Below are 20,501 nucleotides of genomic sequence, written 5' to 3'. Positions count from 1 at the left end.
AATCACTGAGGAACTCTCAAAAGAGAATTAGCTTTGGACTTCCACCATGTTCAGAGAGTAACAATGACGATAACCAAGTGCCACTCAAGATGGAACTCTCAGCCCACATTTCTCTTTCCATTTCATCTACTGCATCCTCACAGGGACCGGAAACTAGAGAGGCCAGAGTCATTGAGCAGGAGTGAAGCTGGAAAATAGTGAAGAAGCCAACCCACTCACTCCCTCATTCTAGACTTCTATACCTAAGTCAGATCTGAACTGGGTGGAGATAGGAAAAAGCTTTAATTATCATAAGGTTTTGATAATTATCCTGAATTGAACTGAGAATTGTGTGGCTATTAAACTTGTCTGGATGTTTTCACACCCTAGTGAAGTAACTATTTGATTACTTTCTGAGTGATCTGAAATGCTATAGGACAGGTCCAGGATTTCATCCAGAGACAGTGCTGAATGAGTTAATGGAGCAAGTTTAGAAGGGAGTGGTGGGAAACAATTAAATTGTTTGTTTTGTTATGCATTATCAATGTCAGTTGTTCAGTTAGTAATGAACACAATAGGAATAGTATGCTAGCCAAGAAAGATCTTTTGCTGTTTTATTTTTCTCTCTCCATGTATTTCCTTTCCCATCTGGTTTCTTATCACTCAGGATTTAATAAGCCTTTTCTATTAAAGTTGCAAGGAGTTATTTCATGAGGCTGGCCATTGGCATTGCATGGCGTTGTATTCTTTTTGTATTGTAAGGGCAGACTGCCTAGTGACAATGAATAAATTCCATTGGAGAGATCCTATATTTGTGTAACATACTAGTCAAATACAGAGGTCTACTTGTTAGAGAAAGTACTCGCTTAATTAGAAAATGCTATAACAAATGTTATTACCTATGTAATTTTTCTTGTCATTGCTGTCACCATCTGAATATAGTTTGAAAGGTATATAATGGTTACTTAATCTGTTTGGATTAAGCATCACTGACTCAGTGGACATGAACTCGATCAGACTCTGGGAGACAGTGGAGGACAGGGAAGCCTGGTGTGCTGCAGTCCATGGTGTCACAAAGAATTAGACACGACTTAGCAACTAAACAACAAAAATCTGCTTGGGTTGCTATAACACAATCTCAGAGACTGGATAGACTATAAACAACAGAGATTTATGTCTCACAGTTCTGGAAACTGAAAGTCCAGGATCTGGGTGCCATTTAGTTGGGTAGGAGCCCTCTTCTGGGGCTCATAGATTTCTCATTGTATCCTCACCTGAAGGAAGGAACTAGGAAACCTTGTGGAGTCTCTTTTACATGGGCACTAATCCCATTCATGAGGTCTCCAGCTGCATGACCTAAGCATCTCTCAAAGGCTTCACCTCCTAATACCATCACAGTGGGCATTAGCATTTCAACATATGAGTTCTGGAGGGTACATAACATTCAGACCATTGCACCAGGACACAATCTTAGAAATTGTTCAATCTTTTTTGTGAAGCAATAGTAGTAAAATGGCTAAGATATACAATATTGATTATTTTTCTAGCTGAAAGTTAATTTGGAGGAGTAAGTGACTATTTTAAGTCTAGTTTAGAGTAAGTGTTGGCTATCTATTTCTTTAACTACAAAATCTGTTATGGCAAGAATCACAACTTGTATTTAACTGAGTTCAGTACCTGGCAGTGTGCTGGGCACACCTTGAAGATGTTAACAAGAATTCTGCATTTAAATTAAATGCTTAGCTCCCAGCCCTGTTCTGCCTTTCTCAGAAGGTACTCAAGCTTGTATGCCTATCTCCTTTAAATCATGTTAATCTCCCTTTCCAGACAAACTACAATATTTAAAACTGTTAGAGGTTCCACTACCAAGGGGTTAAAATTCTTCTTTGAGAAAACATTATTACTGAATTTCAGAAGGGTGTTGTTCAAATTCAAAAACTAGTCTTGTACAAATATAATAGTAGAAGATATGATCCTAAGAAATTACAAACACCTCTGGAAATACAGAAGCTCAATTTTATTTATTTGAAAAAATTCTTTTTTTATATCTCATTTATATCCTAGTTTGTTGTCTTAGCTGGGTTCTCTCAAAAGCAGACAGTGAAACAAGGACTCAGCTGCAAGTAGTTCATTTGAAAGTAGATCCCAGGAGACACCAGAAGGGGATTGAGGAGACTGGGAAGGGATGGCAATCAGGTAAGACTGTGTGACCTCAAGCAGGTCCCTGGGGAGCTCAGTATATGAGTAAAGCCCACCTCAGCAGGATCTCCACACTGTTGAGTCACCAGCTGGGGGCTGTTCCAGGGGCACTGACTCTCTGGCGGTTCTGGTCTGTCCAAGGTCAGCTGAGAGGACTCCCATTGTCAGAATACAAGAGCTTGAGGTCAGTAGTACATCTTTGCTTTAAGCAGACTTCAGATGATTTAGACTGGTCAGGGGCATACACAGCATCTGCTACACTTGAGCTAGTAAGAAATGAAAAGCCACTGCTGAAACTGGGAGTGGTGCCTACTAATAGAAACCACCAGAAGATAATTAGTTGTTGCTTTCACCTTTCTTGAGGCAAATAGAATGAGCAACGTTTATGTTCAGAAATGACTACTTTTGGAATAATAGAGGTCATTGAGATCAGATGACACTGTGTGAGGACATTAAATCTGTGTGGTGAAATGCCACATGATCCCAAATTAAGGAAATAAAGATAATTAAGCCAGAACTAGGGGTAAGTAGGGGCATGGAGGAAGGTCTGTGAATACCTGAGTGGGTGTGTCTGTTAACTGTACACTCAAAAGAGTTTGAAAAATCAAAAAGATTTTATGTCCTATTGTGTAGAATTTGGTGAGAATATTTTTAATTTTAATTATACATTTAAGAATAGGACATATTATAAACAGGTTGGAAGTTTTTCTTTCTCTTCTATTATGACCGGTGAGTTGGAATCTTGACTACCTCTACAAGCTAATATATGTCCACAAGTCATTGCTGTATTCATTGCCAAGGTAACATGTAGAAATCTCCGCCCTGTCCTCTGAACAGCTGTAGCAACCAAGAATCTAATTTGGTGCCTCATAAATGATCGCATTCCATCTCCTGACATTTATTTTTAAATTCTACAAAAACACCAGCTCACAGGATGTTGTGGTTTTTTTTTTTTTTCCTCCAGTATTTCTGCTGTTCCCCAGCTGTTTGAAACATGTTGTGGCTTTGACTTCTTCCAGCTACCTCCTGTGATGAAGATTACCTTAATTGCTTGTTTGTGGAACATTCAGTCAGAGACAGAATATGCTGTAACAATCACCAATAGATGAAGGCTGACATTTTACATTCCTTGTTATTCCATTAGCAGTTTCTTATGAATTTTTGTTGTTGTTTTTTCCCTGAAGCCAGAATATCCTTTGAAGTCATGTGATTACCGTTCATCATTCATCTACAAGGTCACATCATGGTCAGAAAAAAGGCTTGTTTTTCTTTCAAACAGTCCATAAGCATTTACTGAGCATCTATTGTGCGCCAGACACTAGTTGTGGAGAATACAGATGTGAATTTATCAGACTGAGTCTTGCCCCTCTAGTGCTTACATTCTAGTGAAGGAAACAGGAAAGTTTATTGAATCAATCAACCTGTGAGGTAATTTCACATAATGACAGTGCTATGAGGAAAATAAAAGAGCAACTCATTTTATTTTTTTTTGATGTTTTCTCTCTCACAACTATTTTATGCACATATAAAAATGTAAACACATATTCTGTTTTTGCTCCTTTTCTGCAAAATGGTAGCACACTATATATATGTTTTACTGCCTTATCTTTTTTTAATTGTGGTCTTACTGACATATTATTTATTATTATTATTATTTTCAGGTATTCAACATGATGATTTGATATTTGTGTATACTGTAAAATGATCACAACAATAAATCTAGTTAACATCCGTCACCATACATAGTTACGATTATTTTTCTTCTGATGAAAATCCTTAAGACCTACTCTCTTCAGTTCAGTTCAGTTCAGTTCAGTCTCTCAGTCGTGTCTGACTCTTTGCAATCCCATGGACTGCAGCACGCCAGGCCTCCCTATCCATCACCAACTCCTGGAGTTTACTCAAACCCATGTCCATTGAGTCGGTGATGCCATCCAACCATCTTGTCCTCTGTCATCCCCTTCTCCTCTTGCCCTCAATCTTTCCCAGCATCAGGGTCTTTTCAAATGAATCAGTTCTTCGCATCAGGTGGCCAAAATATTGGAGCTTCAGCATCAGCCCTTCCAAAGACTATTCAGGGTTGACTTCTTTAGGGTGGACAAGTTTGATATCCTTGCAGTCCAAGGAACTCTCGAGAGTCTTCTCCAGCACCACAGTTCGAAAGCATCAATTCTTCTATGGTCAGCCTTCTTTATGGTTCAACTCTCACATCCATACATGACTACTGAAAAAACCTTAGCGCTTAGTGTATAGACCTTGGTCAGTAAAGTGATGTCTCTGTTTTTTATTATGCTGTCTAGGTTGGTCATAGTTTTTCTTCCAAGGAGCAAATGTCTTTTAATTTCATGGCTACAGTCACCATCTGCGGTGATTTTGGAGCCAAGGAAAAAAAGTCTGTCACTGTTTCCATTTTTTCCCAATCTATTTGACATGAAGTGATGGGACTGGGTTTCCCTGATAGCTCAGTTGGTAAAGAATCTGCCTGCAATGCAGGAGACCCCGGTTCAGTTCCTGGATGGGGAAGATCTGTAGGAAAAGGAATAGGCCACTCACTCCAGGATTCTTGCGCTTCCCTGGTGGCTGAGCTGGTAAAGAATCCTCCTGCAATGCAAGAGACCTGGGTTTGATGCTTGAGTTAGGAAGATCCCCTGGAGATGGGAAAGGCTACCCACTCCAGCATTCTGCCCTAGAGAATTCCATGGACCGTATAGCCCATGGGGTCACAAAGAGCCAGACGCAATGGAGTGACTTTCACTTTGGAACACTTGGATGGGACTGGATGCCATGATCTTCATTTTTTAAATGTTGAGTTTTCAGCCAGCTTTTTCACTTTCCTCTTTCACTTTCATCAAGAGGCTCTTTAGTTCCTCTTCACTTTCTGCCATTAGTGTGTTGTCATCTGCACAACTGAGGTTATTGGTGTTTCTCTTTGCAATCTTGATTCCAGCTTGTGATTCATCCAGCCCAGCATTTCACATGAAGTGCTCTGCATATAAGTTAAATAAGCAGGTAGTCTGAAGCTTATATCTAAGAGAGAGTTGAAGTAGGGGACTGTACTGGAGCTGGAAAACTTGAAATTTCCATCAGTGACCAAGATTTAAACAAGCACATTAAAAAATTACAAGGCTTGGTATAATTCACTGGAATAGAATAGACCCATCTTTTTCTCTGGTTGGCTTAGTGGTTCAAAGTCAAGAAATTAAATGCAATCATAAAACCAAATATAAACCTAATATTTATATATATATGAAGGGTGAGTCTCTGATCACACCTGCTTTTATACTATCCTCCTATTTCTGTAGGTTTTTGAGTGATGGTGAACTTCCCACATCTCTATCATGGAGCAGAGGTGATCTTATGGACAACTGTGACAAAGGTGGATAACTGACCAAGTATCACTATTTTCCTTTTCAGTGGCTGCCCAGCCAGAGAACACATATCTCATGTTCCCCTTGCATCTTGGTAATGTCATGTCATTAATTTTCTTCCAAGGTGAGTGAGCAGAAGTGATACATGCTATTCCCATTTGAGCTGTTAATATTGGATGCATATCCTCTGTACTCAGTCCCCTCCCTGTGAAACCATAGCTACAGGAAGGAAGCAGCCTGGATCCCTGAGTCATGACTTGGGGGAAATCTCATTTCAAACTGAGTCATGAGCAAGAAATAAATTTTCAAAATTGTGTTAAGTCATTGAAAAATCAGAGTTCTTTGTCATAGTAGTCTATACTAATTAATGCATATACAGACACATTTTGTCTACTTAGGTAAAGAGCCGAAGCTCATGGGAATTCTTCTTGTGTTACTAAGATTGCTACCTATGAAAAAGATCACCAATATTCTTTTATCTAGGTGCACATTAAATTTTGGAGTCACTTTTTAGGAAGCTATTGCAGTAGAGCTGTATCCCACATCAAAATAAAAAGGCGGGGTGGGAGGAGGACACAGACTGATACCAAGAGGTAAAACATAATTATTCTTACTATACAGGAGGATCATTCACTTCACTGAATCATTGCTTTTATCATTTGAAACATCAGGCTTCCTTAGGATGTTTGGAAATAAATTTAGCTTAACAAGATGAGTATTACTTCCACACAAGGACCCCTTAGCTCATGCTTCCTATGAGCCATCAAGGTCACCTGGAATGTGGCACATCTGGAAATTTTACTCCAGAGGTCCAGGAAGGGCCATTCCTGCTCACTTGAATTTCTCTCAAGCACCCATCACATTGACAAGTAACACTATGGATTACAGTTCACCAGAGTGCAAATTGGGCAGGACCGATGAAAAACCCTAGGCCACCACAAGCTCAGAACATCCATTTACTCCTGTGGGACTTAGGTTCTATATCTCTTCTCTGGATTGTACCAGGAGGTCCTCTGATATATGTCACTTAAGTTCCCTTCAAGAGTCACCCCAGACACACCCACTAACCATTTCTGTCCACTCACTCCCATAGCCTTGGTCTTTGTAGAGATAAGAAAAGTCTCTTAGAATCATCTCACCTCTCGTCACTACTTTTTGACACTCTTATCTTGGGAGAGGCTGAGGAAGTAAAAGGAATTTCCACATTCCAATGGGTCAATGGACATTCCAAATTTCTGAGCATTAGCAACAGATCAAGGTATTTGAAGATAATGTTGGAGACTCATGATAATTCTATAAATGTACTGAGTGTAAAATATGTACAACTGTTGAGAGAAACAGCTAATATTTATTGAGCACTTACAGTGTGCTAAGTGCTGCTCTAGTTCTTTAGCAAGTATTAATTCTTTCAATCCTGCAGTGAATAATTGCCTAATCTGTTCAGTTCAGTTCAGTTGCTCAGTCGTGTCAGACTCTTTGTGACCCCATGAACCGCAGCATGCCAGGCCTCCCTGTCCATCACCAACTCCCGGAGTTCATCCAAACTCAGGTCCATTGAGTCGGTGATGCCATCCAACCATCTCATCCTCTGTTGTCCCCTTCTCCTCCTGCCCTCAATCTTTCCCAGCATCAGGGGCTTTTCAAATGAGTCAGCTCTTTGCATCAGGTGGCCAAAGTATTGGAGTTTCAACTTCAACATCAGTCCTTCCAATGAACACCCAGGACTGATCTGCTTTAGGATGGACTCTTTGGATCGCCTTGCAGTCCAAGGGACTCTCAAGAGTCTTCTCCAACAGCACAGTTCAAAAGTATCAATTCTTCGGCACCCAGCTTTCTTCATAGTCCAACTCTCACATCCATACATGACTACTGGAAAAACGATAGCCTTGACTAGATTGACCTTTGTTGGTAAAGTAATGTCTCTGCTTTTTAATATGCTGTCTAGGTTGGTCATAACTTTCCTTCCAAGGAGTAAGCATCTTTTAATTTCATGGTTGTAATCACCATCTGCAGTGATTTTAGAGCCCCCAAAAATAAAGTCAGCCACTGTTTCCACTGTTTCCCCATCTATTTGCCATGAAGTGATGGGACCAGATGCCATGATCTTAGTTTTCTGAATGTTGAGCTTTAAGCCAACTTTTTCACTCTCCTCTTTCACTTTCCTCAAGAGGCTCTTTAATTCTTCTTCACTTTCTACCATAAGGGTGGTGTCATCTGCATATCTGAGGTTATTGATATTTCTCCCGGCAATCTTGATTCCAGCTTGTGTTTCTTCCAGCTCAGCATTTCTCATGATGTACTCTGCATATAAGTTAAATAAGCAGGGTGACAATACACAGCCTTGACGCACTCCTTTTCCTATTTGGAACTAGTCTGTTGTTCCATGTCCAGTTCTAACTGTTGCTTCCAGACCTGCATACAGGTTTCTCAAGAGGCAGGTCAGGTGGTCTGGTATTCCCATCTCCTTCAGAATTTTCCACAGTTTATTATGATCCACACAGTCAAAGGCTTTGGCATAGTCAATAAAGCAGAAATAGATGTTTTTCTGGAACTCTCTTGCTTTTTCAATGATCCAATGGATATTGGCAATTTGATCTCTGGTTCCTCTGCCTTTTCTAAAACCAGCTTGAACATCTGGAAGTTCATGGTTCATGTGTTGCTGAAGCCTGGCTTGGAGAATTTTGAGCATTACTTTACTAGCCCGTGAGATGAGTGCAGTTGTGCGGTAGTTTGAGCATTCTTTGCCCAATAAGTGTTGACTATTTTCAGCCAGTATCCTTATCCAAATGGTCTTGTCTTGTCATTGTGATTCTTCTGTCCTGGGAAATCCACCCCATTTCTGGATTCCTTGCTTAAGGCTTTGTTCATCTGGCCTCTAACTAAAACATGCTTTTACAATTAATAATACTAGTTTTCATTCTCCATCTGCAGTCTCTGCCACGTTTTCTCTCCCACACCACCACTCTCCCTTCTACACAACTTTTCCCTCAGTTGTAATAAAATATATATACCACACACATGATTTACTATTTACAGAATGATTTTTAACATGATGGAATCACAAGATTTTGGAAGTGGAAAAAAAAAACTCATAAAACTTTTTGCTTTCTGCAGATATGGATGGAAATTGGACCCAAACAGGTGAGGTTAGTTGCTCAAGATTATAGACTTGTAATTGTTCAGCTGGTGCTATTCTTCAGAAAGGCTGCTTTAAATTGCATTCTCATAACTTCATGCCCAGTGAACGGTTTTTTTAAAGAGAAAAAGATTTCATCTTAAAGCTTGTTTCAAAACATGAAGTGGAAAATAATAAAGTCAGTTAGTCAGTCTGTCTGTCCATCAATCCTCCCATCATCTAAATTGCTTAGGCAAGTTTTCTCAAAGTGCAGCTGGCCATAACTTTCACATTATCATACCTGTATATTGCCAATTAATATGGAGGTATTAATTAATCAAGTGAATACAGTTTAGTTATAAACGATAGAAAAATGCAGTGACTATTAGCAAGAGTTGAACACCTTTCTGTGCACATTGCTATTTAATTATAGAATTTTATGCATTTGGCAGGCATAGTCACCTTTTTGAAGGGGAAAGGTTTTAAAATATGTGAAAATGGTTGAACCATGTACAAGAACTCTATGAAGCTATAGAAGAAATGTTTATGAGGACAGATCCAGCTGACTATCAGACTGAAATGAGACTCAGTGTTGACGTTGATACAGCTGGGTAGAAAAAATGAATAATGAGAAACAATTAGGAATGTTAAGAAGAATAAAGTACAATGGATTGATCAAGAAATATACAATCTTAAAGCATTATATGTAGGGAATTTGTTAAGACTGAGAACTTGAGAACGAAATATTTGTGGAACAATCTTTACATATGTTGAGTAAATTCCCTCAATGCCATCAAGATGAAAAGGTTGCTCTGAGGCCACTGTTTGAGGCAGCCACTCAATAATAAAATTTTGTGTATATATGTCAAGAAAGTAACCCACAAAGTATTTACTAAACAACATAACTCAGCAAAGACTTTCACATCACAGGATTCCAAGGTGAAGTCACTACCTGAAATGTTCCAGGCTATTTTCAAATATTTGGCCAGATAAACAAGTGCATCAGTATTTCATTAATATCTGTTAAGTTCTATTTAATGCATGTGATATATGGTGGATGGCTATATTATTGTTAACTCCCAGATGGAGAAACAAATGTTTGGCAGAGCTATCAACTTGTTAGGGTACCACATCTAGAATTCTGACCAAATGTGGAGTGACCTCAGAGTAAGAGGAGCTGAAAGAATATTAGCTGGACCTAAAATACAGGTCACATAAAATTTTAGACTTATTTTCTAATGTTATTTCCTCTATTTGTTGACCTTGGGATCCAGGCTGACTTCAGGAATCAAATTTTAGGTGAAATATCGATAAACAGCTGAAGACATACGGGATGTGGTAAGGGAGCAACCAGGATCGTGGATGAGGAAAGTCATATGAGAAAAGACTGAAGAAGCTGGTTTCATTATTAAACATAGAATAATGGTGTTTCTGAAATGTACCAGGAACTAAACTGTCCTCCAGGGAGACAGTAGTAGGTAAGGCAATGGAATGTCCTTCTTCACAAAACTACATTTTAGTGGTAGAGACAGACAAGTGAATAGATAATTTTAATGCAGTGCATTAATATTTAGAGCATGGATTGAGCAGAGTGCCTGGGAGGGGTGCCTGATTCAGCTTTGTGAGGGGGAGAGCGAGAGAGGAGCCTGAAAAGATGAGCAGGAATGGGCTAGTCGACAGGGAAAGAAGATATTACAGGCAGAGGGCATGTATTAAGGTTCATGTGGGAGAGCCAGATGGGTTTGGGAACTCAAAGTCATTCAGAGTTTGATAGATATTGTGTGATGATGAGTGATGAACCTGGAGAAATAAGCAAGAAGTAGATAATAAAAGGCTAACAGGGTTTATAAATTGAGCTTTATCTTGAAGATGACAGTAAGAAACTATTTGAGGTTGTTTTTTTTTTTTATTTTAGAAGATGAAAATGTTGTAAACACTTTTCAGGCTAACATATTAAGAATGAATTGCAGGAGGTAAAACTGGAGGCAGAAAAATCTCCCAGGAGACCAGGAGTAAATCATGGGAGACGATATCATGGAAATGAGAATGGAGAGGAATGGGGAGTTACCAGATGTGTTAAGGAGGTGGACCTGACACAACTTGATGTTTGATAAGATGACAGGGAGATATCTTCATATAACTGGAACACTGTCATTAGCAGGTTCTTCTGACTCCATGGCAGAAGTAAGACCATTGGGTGGAATTGAGTTTTTTCAGCAGAGAGCAATTTCACCCAGTGGGCATAGTTCAACAGTGGGGTGCACTGACTTAGCAGACTATGCGTGCTAAGTCGCTTCAGGTCCAACTCTTTGAGACCCTATGTACTGTATCTTGCCAGGCTCCCCTGTCCATGGGGTTCGCTAGGTAAGAATATTGGAGTGGGTTGCCATGCCCTCCTCCAGGGGATCTTCCTGACCCAGGGAACGAACTCCTGTCTCTTACATCTCCTGCACTGGCAGTCTGATTCTTTACCACTTGTGCCACCTAGTAGACCATGGAGTTCTGGTAATCACTGCACCCCATGGAGGTTTGAAGTAGAATTTGGGATAAATGCTTGTCAGTGATGTAGTAGAGGATATTACCATATGGCACTTAGTCTAAATGACTTTGAATGTCCACTCAGATTTTGAAATTCACTTGTCATGGTTGACATGACTCCATGTGGCATTCCTCTCCAGGCAAGCAATGATGCCCTGAATTCACCTGTCACTCTTCGCTGGGAAAGATTGAAGGCAGGAGGAGAAGGCGATGACAGAGAATAAGATGGTTGGATAACATCACCAACTCAATGGACATGAGTTTGAGCTAGCTCCAGGAGATGGTGAAGAACAAGGAAGCCTGGCATGCTACAGTCCATGGGGTCACAAAGAGTTGGACACAACTGAGGAACTGAACAATTTGGCTTGTTAGACCCGTGCTGCTTGTTCTGAAATGGAGGTATTTAAGGAAACACAGAGAAGAACAGAGAAGTAAGGTATTAAAACTTACTTTTCTCTATCAAAGGCATTTAAAACTTAAATGTTCTAAATCTGCCCACCATGGTGATGCAGCGATGATGTCAGGAATGACCTCTAAGCTTCTAATTTGCTGTGCTCTGTCCACTGGATTTATTGATCCCAAATGCTAAAAGATGGTTGAAGCAGGCATTAACAGCATATAATCCATAACATTTCTTAACCCTGGTATCCTCCAGATGTTCCTGAAAGAATATAATGTAAAAACAGATAAAACACTGAGGGAAATTTCACAGCTATCACACCACAGTGTAGATATAACAGTTGAGGAGTGAGTCTTGACCTGAAGAAAAGAAAGAGTATTCATCCCTGTGTTTAAATTGCATGGTTTTTTTTTTTTCCCCTCTATAGATTCTCAATTCTCCAACTCATCAACTCATGTTGGGTTTTCTTCAGTATTAGAAAAATTGGGTCATGTTCCTTCCCATCCCCTCTCCCTAATTCATAAGAGTTACCTCACTTAATGCAAGCTATTTGAAGGTATGAACTTCTATGGCATATAGTTTGACTTGGGTAAAAACACACAGATTTGAGGGGTTATGTTAACAAATGTATCAAAATGGGACTATTCTATGACAGAAACCTAAATTTTGGAGGTTATTAAAATCTTTAACAATTTTTAAGAAAATGTCACTATCTTTACTTCAAGAGTCTTCATTGGATACAGAATTTGCCTTCCAAAATGCCTTTCTCAGCCACCTCTGCTGTTACTGTGAAGATGTAGGATTCAGTTCACCAGTAGAAGGTGCCCCAAACTTTAAAATGGGAGCTAGTGGAGACCAGGAAATACCCATTTTGGTGGTGGTGGCAGAGCAGGGGGGCTGTCTTTCCAGGGGAGTGGTGGAAATGAGGGTCACAGTGATCTCTAGTACCCCTACAAGCAGGCAGGTGGTGAAAGCTGCAACATCGTGGGTTTGAAGCCATTGACATTGGTGACCTCACTAGTTCCTTGGCCTGATTTGAGGCATTCTTTCCCACACTGTTTGAGTTTGGCTGTCATTCGCTTTTGGTGATTATGTGAACTACTCAATATTCTCATAGTAAATTCAATTTCTGCTTCAAATCAACCAGAGTTGATTTCTGTTGCTGCAACTAATAATCCTAACTGAAAAAGGGTGATGCAAAGGAATTTTTGTGCTCTAATGATTTAATTCTAGTAATTGGAAAAAAAGTCACATGGACAAATTCTTTCTCTGTTCACTGTTAAGCTCTCCATAATACAATACTTGTTCATAGACTATTAATATATAAGAAACAGAATAAGAAGTGTTGAGTACAACTGAATTGCTTACTATTCTGTTATTCTAAGTGGGCAAAGGATTCAGGGGGAAGTGCATGGAATAGAAGCTAATTCACACTGGAGTATAAACTACCCTACTCTGTGATTAATTATATTTGAAAATAGAAACTTGTATTTCAACCAAATCTTTAATTAGGGCACAGTGAAAAGTGTTTTAGCAAGCTAATGGGCAAGCCAACAAGTTATTTCATTGCACCTCAAAATCCTAGCTACCCAGAAAAGTATTCTATATAGGAATAGAGATGAAGAAAGACATGATAATATAGGGAAGAGTCATCTCGTTTCCCCTAGGATTTCCTTTGTCAGAGCTTCTTCCAGAGAATAGAGTCCTTTGGTCTATTTTGGTTAATGGGAGCAGAGTCAGGTGAAATATTTAAATATCCCAGGGTGAATTCTTGAGATCTCTATGGCCACAAGAGAACACTGAGAGCCTTATGCTGTTAGTACCTTGAATGCTTAGCATGGAACTGTAGAGTTCACCATTCTTTCTTCAGTTCAGTTCAGTCACTCAGTTGGTCCGACTCTTTGCGACCCCATGGACTGCAGTACACCAGGCTTCCCTGTCCATCATCAACTCCCAGAGGTTTCTCAAACTCATGTCCATTGAGTTGGTGATGCCATCCAATCATCTCATCCTCTGTCATCCCCTTTTCCTCCTGCTTTCAATCTTTCCTAGCATCAGGATCTTTTCAAATGAGTCAGTTCTTCGCATCAGGTGGCAAAGTATTGGAGCTTCAGCTTCAGCATCAGTCCTTCCAATGAATATTCAGGACTGATTTCCTTTAGGATTGACTAGTTTGATCACTGTGCTGTTCAAGGGACTCTCAAGAGTCTTCTCCAACACCACAGTTCAAAGCATCAATTCTTCCAGTGCTCAGCTTTCTTTATAGTCCAACTCTCACATCCATACTTGACTACTGGAAAAACCATAGCTTTGGCTAGATGGACCTCTGTTGGCAAAGTAATGTCTCTGTTTTTTAATATGCTGTCTAAGTGGGTCATAGGTTTTCTTCCAAGGAGTAAGCGTCTTTTAATTTCATGGCTGCAGTCACCATCTGCAGCGATTTTGGAGCCCCCCCCCCAAATAAAGTCTGTCACTGTTTCCATTGTTTCCCCATCGATTTGCCATGAAGTGATGGGACCAGATGCCATGATCTTCATTTTCTGAATGTTGAACTTTAAGCCAACTTTTTCACTTTGCTCTGTCACTTTCATAAGAGACTCTTCAGTTTTCTTCTCTTTCTCTCATAAGGGTGGTGTCATCTGCATATCTGAGGTTACTGATATTTCTCCTGGCAATCTTGATTCCAGCTTGTGCTTCATCCAGCCTGCATTTCGCATGATGTACTCTGCATATAAGTTGAATAAGCAGGGAAACAATATATAGCCTTGACTTACTCCTTTCCCAATTTGGAACCAGTTTGTTGTTCCATGGTCAGTTCTAACTGTTGCTCCTTGACCTGCATACAAATTTCCCAGGAGACAGGTAAGGTGGTCTGGTATTCCCATCTCTTGAAGAATTTCCCACAGTTTGTGGAGATCCACCCAGTCAAAAGCTTTGGTGTATTCAATAAAACAGAATTATATGTTTTTCTGGAACTCTCTTGCTTTTTCGATGGTCCAGCGGATGTTGGCAATTTGATCTCTGGTTCCTCTGCCTTTTCTCAATCCAGCTTGAACATCTGGAAGTTCATAGTTCATGTACTGTTGAAGCCTGGCTTGGAGAATTTTGAACATTACTTTACTAGCATGTGAGATGAGTGCAATTGTGTGGTAGTTTGAGCATTCTTTGGTATTGCCTTTCTTTGGGATTGGAATGAAAAGTGACCTTTTCCAGTCCTGTGGCCACTGCTGAGTTTTCCAAATTTGCTGGCATATTGAGTGCAGCACTTTCACAGCATCATCTTTGAGGATTTGAAATAGCTCAACTGGAATTCCATCGTCTCCACTAGCTTTGTTCTAGTGATGCTTTCTTAGATTAAATATTTGTTTTTCATTGCTTTTTTTTATTTGTATGCTTAATTATTATCATCATATTTACTGAAAAATATTGTAAGAATTACTGTCATGTTCCTAGTCTTCTGGTCACAGGTTCATCATCTGTTTAAATAGAGGTTTTGGTCTTTAACAGGGTTGTTATTATGTGAAAAGATACTGGCAAAATGGGCTTCCTGGGATGAGATAAACATGTTTTCAGGGTTCACTGGTTAGGCAGAAACCTTTTCTAAAATTAATTAATTAGTTAATTAATTGGGATATGGTTGCTTTACGATGTTGTACCAGTTTCTGCTATGAATCAGTTATATGTATACATAGATTCCTTCCCTCTTGGCCCTCTCTCCCAACCCTGACCCCATTCCACCCATTTAGGTGATCACAGAGCACCAAGCTGAGCTTCTTGTGCTGTTCATAAAATAGGTAGTTAGCAAAAACCTTTAAACAAAGAGTGATACTTGAATAGAGTAAGGCACAAATACGGTAATTGTATTTCCCCTGTAGGGGTCATTAACCAAGATTTCTTCTTTAGTTTCTTCTACGTGAAACAATTAAAAGGAAAACTTTGATTCCATTCATTCATTCTTTCAACAGGTAACAAGTACTGAGTCCTTGCATTGTGTCAGGTTCAATGCTAGGCCCTGAGGATTCATGGAGCATGAGACCCAGTCCCATATCTCCAAACGCTCAAGACCCAATTCTGGAAAGATGTTTAGGTTCACATAGGCTACAAGGTAATTGGTATTTTTTAGTTGCATGCACTAGAATAGCTTTAAATTCTTGCTACTACTTTAGAAAGCACTGAAAGGACTTCAGGGGTTGTGTTCACTGTGGGGGAATTACTCATGTACTCTCATTAGTGCAAATGGGGAAGAGGTGTAAATCTACAGTGATCTAGCTGAGAAAACAAATATTCCCTCTTTGACTTCTGTTGTTTGTTTCTATTTGTTCCGGGTTGAGTCAGGGAAATAATCAGGAAAATTATATGTGTTCAATTGCCTGGTTGTTCCAGAACCCTTGGAGTATCTAATCATGGTTAATAATTAAAACAAGGAAGGAGACTCACATGCTGGATTTAAGTACTATCAGGAGGGAAAGAAACCATTTGAAGGGGAAAGGATGAGGAGTGCTTTGCCATAGATGGATTTTTACAGACAGAAACACAGGCTATAAAAGGAGAATGTTTTTTTAAAAAATTGATGTGGAACATGAGTGATCAAAAATAAATATATGCTAAACTCCAACTGTGTCCCTAGCTCTGTTTTAGACCATATGGGGGGACAAGGGATACGTTTCACATTTCATCAGGGAAAATACAATCAACAAAATGTATGTGATCAACAGAAATGGGACTTGTGTTTTAACAACGGGATAGGCTATTTGAAATTAGAGAACGGATAGAAATGGCAGGACATGTGGCCACAGCTTCAGGTAATATCAGTTATCCTGATATTATTCAGCCAATACAAGCTATGCTGCAGCCATAGATAACCACCAAATCTTAATGGCTTGTGGCAGCACAACTTAGGGGCCTTTTTCGTATCTCTTTGCTCCAGGATCAAGGCTGATGGGGTAGCCATATTGTTCACCATCACTATGAAGGGGAAGAGAATGCACTGCAGGGTCACACTGTAACACCTAAAGCCCCCCCCCCCCTTTTATAACTCATTGGCAAGCTTGTCATTCCAATCAACCACAAGAGGGCCAGGAAATAAAACTGCACTATGTGCGCAGAGAGCAGATAGCTAGAAATATCAGGTGACCAGCCTAATGACTATGCCTCTGACCTCACCAGGCAGAGTGTTCAAATGAGGAGACACTAAAAGTGATATTTTACATGATGCCCCTTACCTGGCTGAGACTTTATGGAAGATCTAGTGAGCCTCATATTTGAGTGTGCATTGGAATCATCTGGAGGGCTTAGTAAACCACAGATTGCTGAGCCCCGCCCCTTTCAGTTCTGGGTTCAGTTAAGTGGGATGAGACCCAAATATTTGCATTCCCAGGGGATACTGAGGCTGCTCAATTGGGAACTGCACTTTGAGAACCATTGGTCTAAGAAAATCCAATGAAAGGTCCCTCTCTCAAGCCTTCAGTGACATTGTATTAAATGTAAGAGCCTGACTTGTGTTCTGAGAAATGAAAGGATGGTTTGGATACTCCATCCAAAGGGCTAACTGCTTTCAGAACCCACAGGCTCTGGGTCCGGCTCATCAGGTGACCTTAGGGTCTGCTTCTCTCCTTTTTCCCTTGGATGCCTCCTTATGGCAGAGGACATCTTCTTCTCACAGGCTGGAAGACTCCAGAAATATGCCTCCATGTTCCACAACCAAGAAAATAGGGCTTAAATGAGAAGAATTTGTTATTCTTCTTTCTAAGGTCAGGTTTCTAAGTCTGAATTTTCTCTCTTATACCCTCCTTTTCCTCAGGTCATTGACGATTTAAAATGTCTGTGTCCCTATTGGGACACCCCGACCCAAACTTACAAATGTGTGGTCCCTACAACACAATTACAATAATGACACATCCTTAAAATAAAGATAAACAAGAAGTCAGGATGGAAGGAGTAGGAAGCTATTTGACTGCATCTCCCCCTACGTATTACAAAGAAAGCATGATTCCTTTCATTTAAAATGTTTTCTTGACTCTGTGTTGTTTAGAGTGAAGTAAAACCATATGTGGGTCATTAGCCCTTTAGTTCAAGTTGAGATCTACCAAGCCCACCCAAGATTTTTTTTTTTTTTTGGTCTTCTCTTTAGGTCATTCTTCTTGTCCTTCCTGCACTCTTCTGATTCTCAGAGTTCTGATTTCCCATGAGCATCAGTTAAAAGAAGAGTACTCCCAGAAGCTCACCATGAAGCATGTCACAGTGGAGAAGGCAGAGAAACTTGTGGATCAGATCCAGGAGCAGTGTGGCACCTGGGATGAAGTTTCTCTGACTCTGACTGGTGGGTAACCGATGGCTTAGACTTTGACAGTGAGAAACTGGAGAAGAAATTGGACATCCTTCTTTAGGACACCACCAAACAACCTTTGGATCTGCCTGATAACCCCCAGGAGACATTTTATACCAACAGTGTGCCTAACCCTAGGATCTCAGAAGCTAAACTTGAAACTGAACTTAAAGAATGGTCCTTATCAGAGGGAGGTTTTGTCCCAAGCAGTAAATCTTCCAAAAAGACAATTGGAACTGACTCTCTAAAGCCGTTGTAGGATTCTCAAGTGAAAGACTTTCATGTCAAAGAGAGACCAGTCTTGTGTGTGTGTGTACATAGTTAATTAAACGAGAAACTTGGGATGTGTTGGGAAGGGAAGGAAGGACAACCACTCTGCTATGTCTGGATGCTGCCCCTTACTATGGGACAGATGGGATTTCTGGAAGCGTGCACCTGAGGCGTGCTGCTAGCTGGGGTCATGGCCCTGTCTTCTCATCTTTCTAGTGTCACAGTTTATATGGTTCTGTGTGTGCTCTGTCATCTTTCATAGCCTGTAGTTCCTGCCTTGGGCTCAGTTAGGTTTGTCTTCCCCCACCAGCTTTGTTCCGGCCAGAAGGCAAAAGATTTGTGCAGCTTTGCCAAATCAGAGTCTGTCCTCATGCCCCAAACCCACTGTCTCTAGAGCAGTTTATTCTGTCTGTTGGTCCATTATACAGCTCCCAGCTCCGCTCCATTCCCATTGGTAATGAGAAAAAGGAGAATTAAACAGCTGCTACGTTATGGAGAAATACACAATGTAAAAGGTTCTTTCCTGAGGTCAACTGTCAGACTCTCCAGGTGTTCAGAGTGAGAAAGGTCACTCCCAAGTGGTTCAGAATCACAATTGAAGAAGGAACTTGTGGGGCTGCTGAAAAGATATGCTGACTAGAGAAAGGGGTGCTCTTGGTCTTTTGAACCTGACGGGGAGAAGCCCAGGTAACTACAGGGCCCCAGGTGTTCAAACCCCATGTGAAGAAGAAGAAAGTGTTAGTCACACAGTCGTGTCCAACTCTTTGTGAACCCATGGACTGTAGCCTGCCTCTGTCCATAGAGTTCTCCAGGCAAGAATACTGGAGTGGGTTACCATTTCCTTCTCCAGGGGATCTTCCTGACCCAGGGAGAGAACCCAGATCTCCCACATTACAGGCAGATTCTTTACCATCTGGCTTCCCTGATAGCTCAGTTGGTAAAGAATCTGCCTGCAATATGGGAGACCCCAGTGTGATTCCTGGGTCGGAAAGATCCACTGGAGAAGGGATAGGCTACCCACTCCAGTGTTCTTGGGCTTCCCTGTGGCTCAGCTGGTAAAGAATCCTCCTGCATGCAGGAGACCTGGGTTCGATTCCTGAGTTGGGAAGATGATCCCCCAGAGAAGATAAAGGCTCCCCACTCCAGTATTCTGGCATGGAGAATTCCATGGACTGTATAGTCCATGGGGTTGCAATGAGTTGGACACGACTGAGCAACTTTCACTTTTCACTTTCTTTACCATCTCAGCTACCAGAGAAGCCCCCGTAAGTTTTCTTAGAAAGGCATCATCTTTGCCTTGCCCCCATGGTGAATAACTTACATCAGAAAAAGCCATACAACAACATACCTCCCCTTCTTGAGGGTGGCAGACAGCAGCAAGTTCTTTGAATTTCAAAAGCCTCGTAAGATGTAGTCCACTGCTCAGGCCATGGGATCTGAGCCAGGAAGTGCAACAGAAGCAGAAGACACTGGCCTCCACCACATCTGCTGTGTGCTTCCCCAGTCCTGCTCTGTACCCAGCTTTCCCCTCCTGGATGTGGGGAGGATACTATCCTTGATGAATAGGGGAGGATAGCCTAGGGAAGCTTGCAGGAGAGAGTCTGAATGAGCTGGCAGCGGGGAGGACAAAAGAGACCAACCACACCGCCTCTCTGCTGCGCAGTCCCAGATACCTGCCTGGCCCCTGGTCCTGCTCCTCCTGCTGGGGGTGGTGGAGAGCAGAGGTGGGGAATGTGCTCCAGGGTATCACTGTTCCACAGATTTGTCTCCTACTCATCCTTGGGAAACTGACATGTTGGGGGTGAAGAGAAACGATCACTATTTTGTTTTCTTTTTTTATCTGGTAAATAATTAAAAGAAAATACCTGATTAAAAAATGAGAGTGCTCCTAGCTGTTAGGAAACAAGCAGGGTGAGGCACGGCACCATCTAGGAGAGGCATCAGAGAGCTGGTAAAAAGGTAACTGGCTACAACACTCACCTCTGCATGATCACACAGGGCCCTCGGCTTTGCTGAGTCACTATTTGATTGGCCTCTGCTTGACACTTGCATGATGTCCTGCCCATTTGAGTTGACTTCCAGAAAAAGGAATACCTGTGTTGGAGGTGCTTTCAAAGCTCTGCTTACTGCAACTCAGAAAACTGTAGGTTAGCAATGGCAGTTTTTTCCCAGCTTCTGTCATCACTGTTAAAATTTCAAAATCTTAAGGCTGTCTCAAGCCAGAGGTCAGGCTCAGAGTACCATGTGGCCTCTTTCTTAATAGTCCTTTCAAATAAAATAGAATAAAGTAAAACCCAGCTTTTATTA

At 40.9% G+C, this 20,501-nt stretch overlaps 1 protein-coding gene across 8 annotated transcripts in view; it reads left to right on the top strand.

The window, feature by feature from the left end:
- The first annotated feature begins 1,098 nt into the window (after positions 1-1,098).
- Positions 1,099-20,501, top strand: part of LOC145520986 (uncharacterized) — a 30,876-nt gene continuing 11,473 nt past the window's right edge. Inside the window, exons 1-5 of one of the 8 annotated variants that reach the window (XR_014065633.1) lie at positions 1,112-1,752; positions 2,044-2,175; positions 5,481-5,554; positions 11,340-11,635; positions 17,730-18,213. Coding sequence is in view for 2 of the 8 variants with exons in the window: in XM_081528997.1 (XP_081385123.1) it covers positions 2,220-2,362; positions 5,481-5,554; positions 17,730-17,918 (406 nt within the window). In the remaining 6 variants the exon portion in view is untranslated. Of the gene's footprint in view, positions 1,753-2,043; positions 2,176-2,199; positions 2,363-3,142; positions 3,607-5,480; positions 5,555-11,339; positions 11,636-17,729; positions 18,214-20,501 lie in introns of those variants that run through there. The other 7 variants (XR_014066242.1, XR_014066155.1, XM_081529844.1 and 4 more) reach the window with 7 other exon arrangements.

The sequence above is a fragment of the Giraffa tippelskirchi genome, chromosome 1 (assembly GCF_054371585.1).
Source record: "Giraffa tippelskirchi isolate mGirTip1 chromosome 1, T2T-mGirTip1v1.2.pri, whole genome shotgun sequence".
NCBI classification, from domain to species: domain Eukaryota; kingdom Metazoa; phylum Chordata; class Mammalia; order Artiodactyla; family Giraffidae; genus Giraffa; species Giraffa tippelskirchi.
Note: the sequence above shows the minus strand (reverse complement) of the source record. Positions and strands in the feature narration are given on the sequence as shown.